Genomic DNA, 6,896 nt, shown 5'->3' with positions numbered 1-6,896 from the left:
ATTTGTCCCCATGATTACAAATATCGGCTGTTTTTTAAAAAATCTCGTGATTTTATCATTAGATTGTTTTTTAAAATATCATTTATTTTATCATGTTTTTATGACAATATTATTATGTTATTAGTGCAATATTTATGCTTTTATATTTTAACAGTTTTCTATATATTTTTAAATTTTAATTATACTAATATTTTTCTTTTTTTTAGAAAAAAAACATTTAAATTTATCACGAAATTTTCCTCTACGAAAAAAAATCCCCATAAGGAGATTTGTAGCTACGTTCGCTGTAAACAAGAGATGAATTGAAAGATCCAAGAAAAGATCCGGACCCCATCGTATCAGTCTAAAGCGTGCTTTCAAAAAGTTCATCTGCCAAGCCCCCTGCTGGGCCCGGTGATGGCCCACAAATATCACGGCTATATAACGAGAATATCGTGATGTTTTTATAAGGTAAATATATTTACAAAGAAAACACTTTATTCTATAATATCATGAATTTTCTAATATTTTTCATACTTTTTGTATTTGTCCAATATGTGTTTTTATTTTATAGTTTTGTATATGATGACTTTGTCTAAATATTTTTCTCTTGTTTCTCAATTGAGATGAGACCATGTCACAAGTATTTTTTTTATTCAATGTATCGTAATTCTATCATGGAAACATCATTGTTTTTATCACGATATTGACTGATAAAATCCTTTTTATATCTTATTTATATTATTCAAAAAAAATTATTTTTTAAATATTGGATTTCTTCTATATCTTAATATTGTCTTTTTTTTTTTGCCAGATTGTACCAAGAACAAGATTTGTGACATTAACTCTCGGTGGTGAAAAAACACAAATCTTTGGAACCCTGAACTTGATGCACCTAACCTTTTTTTGTTCAATTTCAAAAACCTAAATAAACCCTAAAACCCACCAAGAATCAGCCAACATAAACCTGATATTTGATACGCATTAATCAAATGGGTTTTGATGGATAATCAAGAAAAGGGAAAACGGAAAAAACGGTCAATAAAATCTCGCTTCCAACTGCTTCGCCGCGTATCAATGCCCTCTCTCTCTCTCTCTCTCTCTCTCTCTCTGTAATCTGAACCAATCGTCACTAGCAAAGAAGCAGAGAGAAAGGGGGAAAATGGCAGAAAAAATAAACCCTAATTTCCGCGTAGAGACTTCCACCGATTCTTCGCTCCTATAAATCCAAGAGTGCTCGGCCGTGCTCCCATTTTTCCCTCTCCTTCTTTCTTCCTCTTTTCCAGATGTGGAGTTTCTTTTTTCGTCATTTGCTCTCTTGGGGTTGGGGTTTTTCGGAGGATCTTTCCGGTTCGATCGATTTTATGATCTTGGGTTAGGGTTTTTAGAGGGGTGGTTGTCGTTCTCCCAGGAATTCTTGAATGGTGGGTTTGGGGGTTTTGCTGGAATCGTCTTTTTCCCGTGGGAATTAGTGTTTCGGGGTGGTGGTTCTCGTTGAATGGGAGTTGCGACAATGGAGCCGACGAATGGAGGCGGACAACCGCCTCATTTGCCGCAGCCGCCATTGGTGAGGCAGGGCTCGCTGTACAATCTCACGATCGATGAGGTCCAGAACCATTTGGGCAACCTCGGGAAGCCGCTGACGAGCATGAATTTGGAAGAGTTCTTGAAGACGATCACGTCTGCGGAGGAGAACTTGGGGTTCGGCGAGATGGGTGCTGCGGATCCTGCTCCCCTTGCCTCCTCTTCTTCCGCTGTTCCCGGCATTCAGAGGCAGCCCAGCTTGGTGTTCAATCAAGATTTCGGCCAGAAGACGGTCGATGACATTTGGAGGGAGATTCAGCAGATACAGGGAGGGATCGCGCAGGAGGAGCAGATGGTTCAGCGGCAACCGACGCTCGGGGAGATGACCCTCGAAGATTTCTTGTTCCACGCGGGTGCTTTGACGCAAAATCTGGAGACTTCTCTTCCTCCATCGATGCCATTGATGCCAGTGGAAGTTATGCCTGTTCCCCAGCAGGATTGGATGCAATATCAGCTTGGTAATGCCGTCATTGCTTCTTGTCCCTCGTCTTCGGCTCCGGTTCAACTGCAACAGAATTTGACGGGAATGTATGTGCCTGGTTTTGTGGTTGGTGGGGGGAACCCGGTTTTGGATGTTGGGTATGTGGAGAATCCGTTGGCAGCATCTTCCCCGATTCTGCCCATGCAGCTGGATCCACAGAGCCTCGAGAGAAAGAGGGCAGCGCAAGATGACATTAGGGATAAGGCGATTGACAGGCGACAGAAGCGGATGATCAAGAACAGAGAGTCTGCTGCACGCTCTCGTGCGAGGAGGCAGGTCTGCTGGATATCTTTTGTATTTATTTTGTTGTTCTTCTTTTGGGCATTTTTTTCTCATTTCTTTTAGTTTGGTGTTTATGTCCTTGTTTTGGATCTCTTCTTCCAGGCTTACACGACGCAGCTGGAAGGAGAGCTTTTACAGTTGAAGGATATGAATACAAGACTCAAGAAAGAGAAAGTAAGGGCCGCTAGATTCTTCATCTTCTCTGAATGTAACGTTATTAAGTATTCTATTGTCACAAATTGCACCATACCCTGATCTTTGTTGTTGTTCTATGGCATTCACATTTGACAATGATTCAACGTCTCATGTCATTCTTCGTTCAAGGTTCTCAGCTTCATGGAATGTGTTTTCAAGTCCAGAAACCAGGGGTCATGTTCATATTTCAGCCAGTTTTTCTTCTTCAAATACATACACTATAACATCAAACATTCTAGGAACTTGTGTCTCAGCCAACCTGAACAGGCAGTTCAAAGACTAAAGGCTTTAATCATTTTTGTTTTCGGGATTTTTGGACTAGGTTTCAACAACAACAACAACAACTACGCCTTCATCTCAAAACAATTGGGGTCGGCGATATGAACCAAAAAAGAAAATCATTCTGGGTCTTCCACATGAATCCTTCTCCTCCAATCATTTCTATCCAATGCCATGTCCTCGGTGAGGTTCAAAGCATTCATATCCTTTCCTATCATCTCCATCCAAGTCTTCTTAGGCCTACCCCGACCTCTTTTAACTAATATATTTTCCCATTTCTCCATCCTTCTAACTGGAGCATCATTAGGCCTTCGCCGGATATGTCCAAACCACCGTAAATGATTCTCTCTCATCTTATTTTCAACGGATGCAACACCTACCTTCTTACGTATCTTCTCGTTTCGAATCTTATCTTTTATTGTATTTTCACACATCCATCCAAGCATACGCATCTCAGCTACACTCATTTTTTGAATATGATGTCTCTTGGCAGCCCAACATTCTGTACCATATAATAAAACATGCCTAATTGTCGTCCTATAAAACTTTTCCCTCAACCGCAATGGCATTCTACGATCGCACAACACTCCAGTTGCATTTTTCCATTTCATCCCCCCAACCTTTATCCTATGATTTACATCTCCGTCAATTTCTCTATACTTTTGAATGATAGATCCCAAATATTTGAAACAGTCATCCACTGGTATTTTTTGCTCACCAAACTTCACTACACTCCCATCACTACTTCGTTGCTTACTAAATTGACATTCCATATATTCTGTCTTACTCTTACTCAGCTTAAAACCTCTTGCTTCCAATGTCTGTCTCAATAATTCAAACTTATGGAGTAGGTTTCAACTGTTGGAAAAATAATATTTTTCTCCTAGTTCAGGTTTGTCGGAAGAGACATAATCTAAGACATTTAAACTTATTAAAAAAGACGAAGCACTGTCTGTTTACTGTTATGATTATCTGAGTACATGATGAACAGGAAGTGATGAAACCAGAAAAATTGTAAATGGCAGCTTTTTCTCTTTGTTGGTTTATTTTAGTAATTTAGTTGATAGCTTTAAGGGGAACTAAGTAATTGATTGGACATGAATGTGATTTGTGTAGTCATTGGAGGATGTTTTAGTCAGAAACTTTAAATCTAGAAGGTGCCAAAATAACATGATTTGGATTTGAGCAGATTTTGTTTGTGATGAATTCTTCAAATGACTTTGTTACAAGCGGTTTTAGCACTGAAGTCAACTGTTTGAAGTAACCTTGACTTATTTGTTATTGGGATGTATCATTGAGAAGTCACGGAGAAGTATCTCCTTGAATTAGGACGTGGCTACCTTTGGTTCCAAAAATGTGAGTGGTTTATGGAGGCTTCCTTGAGCAGAGTTATAGTATGAAAATCCAGTGGGTTTACTAAGTGGCTCATCTCCTTTAGATGGTTTAAAATGCAACATAAGTTATGTAAGGTTTCATCCAAACAAAAGAGGTTATCGTCAGTGAAGAAAAAATGAATGGAGTTTTTTGTTTTGTCAAGTTTGGAAAAAACTGTGTTTCTTATAATAAGAAACAAGAGAAGAAGTGGAGAAGAACAAAGTATTCTTTCAATATTTCAATAAAAAGACTCATCCAAAATGTCGGGACTGCTTGTAAGGATAAAAGGACATAATTGCTCTTTAAAAAGAATTGCAGATAATAAAGAAAAGAACACATGTGAGGGTGAAACAATCTTTAAATGCCCCTAATAGAGAATGTTCAAGAATATATATATATATATATATATATATATATATATATATATATATATATATATATATATATATATATATATATATATATATATATATATATATATATATATCAGAAGACACTCCTTTCCTCATTTCTCAAATTTGTGGTGTGATCAATGTGAGTTTGCAGTGAAACTGGAAGCATAGCAACAAATAGCAGCAAATTAAATATGTAAAGAAAAAAAGTAATATTTTAACAGCTATTTTAAATGTTTAAAATATCATGATACTTTAAAATGTTATAATATTATCATGCAGTAGAAAATATCATGATCTTATCACAGTGTTCAATAAAAAAATCAAATATCACGAGAAATTAACAGTTGAACAATTACTGTTTTAAACATTTATCACTATGACGAGAAGCAAAGTGAAGGAACATTTTCCCTCAATAAGGACTGTGTTGTAGACCTGAAGAGACATGGTAAAGGATATTGCACCTAGCTAAATGTTGCTTGTACATGAAAGGACTATCAGCTTCAATATGATTTGTCAGTTCATGAAATTCTGTGTGGTGAAGTTGATGCTACTGTATTCTTCACAAATCAAAGATAGTGAGGAAGATATGCAACCTTCTACATCAGTAAGAATTTATCTCAACCAAAGTATGCTCAACAATGATCAAGGCATGACATAGTGTTGTTCTGCATGCCTTCAATAGATGGTAAATAAACACCGAAGACATGGAGGCATCTGTATAAGTTTGATCAAATAAGATTTTCACACCAATCAGTAGACTAGGCATACATCTCAAGAGGCGAAGTAGAGAATGGTAGTAAATTTTGACATATAGATGGCTGAAGGCACTTAACAGAATAAACTACATGAGCAATGTTTGATTGGGGGGTAGCAAGTACAAGGGCCGCCTATAGGATGCCTGTAGCAAGTGAAGTCTGCCAAAAATATGCCCTCTGAGACTGCAATTTGAATTTTAATCATTTTGGAGTTTCAACCATCAGCATTAGAAAATCATGGTTTAGCAACCAAACTTGTATGAAACTTTCTGGAAATTAAGACATCTTTGATGAGAAACAAGCTACCTCTATGCTCAAGAATATTGACAGAATAACTTTTATACGGGTCATTTTAGATTAATTATGCATCTATTTATTTGTTATATGGAGCCCATGATGGTGTCTTCCAGCAATGGTTCTAAAGTGCTTAAACTGGACTGGGGAGCTCATGAAGGAATTTCTCAGATGAAGACCCATGTGATATACCATAAATAAACCAGATAGTCGATTCACATAAACTTCCTCATGAAGGTAATACATTAGCATCTAAGAGAAAGGCCATCCGTGGATGACAACAACAGAGTTTTGATTTTGATTATCTAAGCTATAGGAGCAACACTTTCCTCATAGTCTATTTCATGTTTGTATTTAATCTTAGCTCAATCCTAGTATCTTTCAAGGGTGTCGTTTGATTCATCTTAATCTTTGATACCCATCTATATGTTGTTGTACTTCTTTCAGACCTATGGTTTATCTTAATTTTTTATACCCATGTTGTAACGACCCCAAACCGACCCTCAGACAAATTGCAGAATTTTTTTAAATGAATAATTGATTTAAAATATTGCGGAAAGATATCCTAGGGATCTGAGGCACATTACAAATTTCATATCCACAAACCAACATACATTCCAAACATAAATTTATTCAAACCATAAATTTATATTGAATGTGTTTTAACTGCATAATCAAATTTCAAGTTCAATAGGTTCTCAAAACATTGAACTCTTATAACGGTCAGAATCCGGTCCACTAAATCATAAACATTAAAAGGATTTCCTCCAGCAAGCAGGTCCTGCCATCATTGAGGCTCAGTACCTAAAAAAGGTTTTAAGAAAATGAGTAAGAATTGGAGTTCTTGTACGAGACTCTTAAAATCCAATAGCAAGGAAAAGTACATATATCAAATCAAGCATAAGTTTAAGAGAGCCTTAGCATACAATACATACTTGAAACAGTTTTGCAAAATAAACCAGTTTAATTTAAGGCATCAAAAAACCATATGCTACATAAACATTTAGGGATGCATGAGTCAATGTAATTTTCATAAATGACTTATTAATTTAATTATCAAGTATTGCTTTTGAATGCATGTTCCTACTTAATGCAACACATTTAAGTTTCATCTTACATAAAACCTGCCGATACTAAAAACGAGCCAAATCCCGAGATCTAAGGTAGTATCACATAATTGTATTTTATTAACTGGGTCACACACAAGTCTTTCGACCGACATCGGAAACCATCACTTTAAATCAGAACATTAAGAATCATCACCTAATGCCGGGACGA

The 6,896-nt window shown here is 36.7% G+C and overlaps 1 protein-coding gene across 4 annotated transcripts in view; it reads left to right on the top strand.

The window, feature by feature from the left end:
• Nucleotides 1-1,140: 1,140 nt before the first annotated feature.
• Nucleotides 1,141-6,896, top strand: part of LOC149846578 (ABSCISIC ACID-INSENSITIVE 5-like protein 2) — a 52,856-nt gene continuing 47,100 nt past the window's right edge. For all 4 annotated transcript variants that reach the window (XM_089996430.1, XM_089996429.1, XM_089996428.1 and 1 more), the window contains exons 1-2: nt 1,141-2,320; nt 2,429-2,500. In XM_089996430.1, coding sequence (XP_089852556.1) covers nt 1,478-2,320; nt 2,429-2,500 — 915 coding nt within the window. In that variant the 5' untranslated portion in view covers nt 1,141-1,477. The remainder of the gene's footprint in view (nt 2,321-2,428; nt 2,501-6,896) is intronic.

This window comes from Nuphar pumila, chromosome 2 (assembly GCF_984573655.1).
Source record: "Nuphar pumila chromosome 2, dmNupPumi1.hap1.1, whole genome shotgun sequence".
Taxonomy (NCBI): domain Eukaryota; kingdom Viridiplantae; phylum Streptophyta; class Magnoliopsida; order Nymphaeales; family Nymphaeaceae; genus Nuphar; species Nuphar pumila.
The sequence above is the reverse complement of the archived record's forward strand: the minus strand, read 5'-3'. Positions and strand labels throughout refer to the sequence as shown.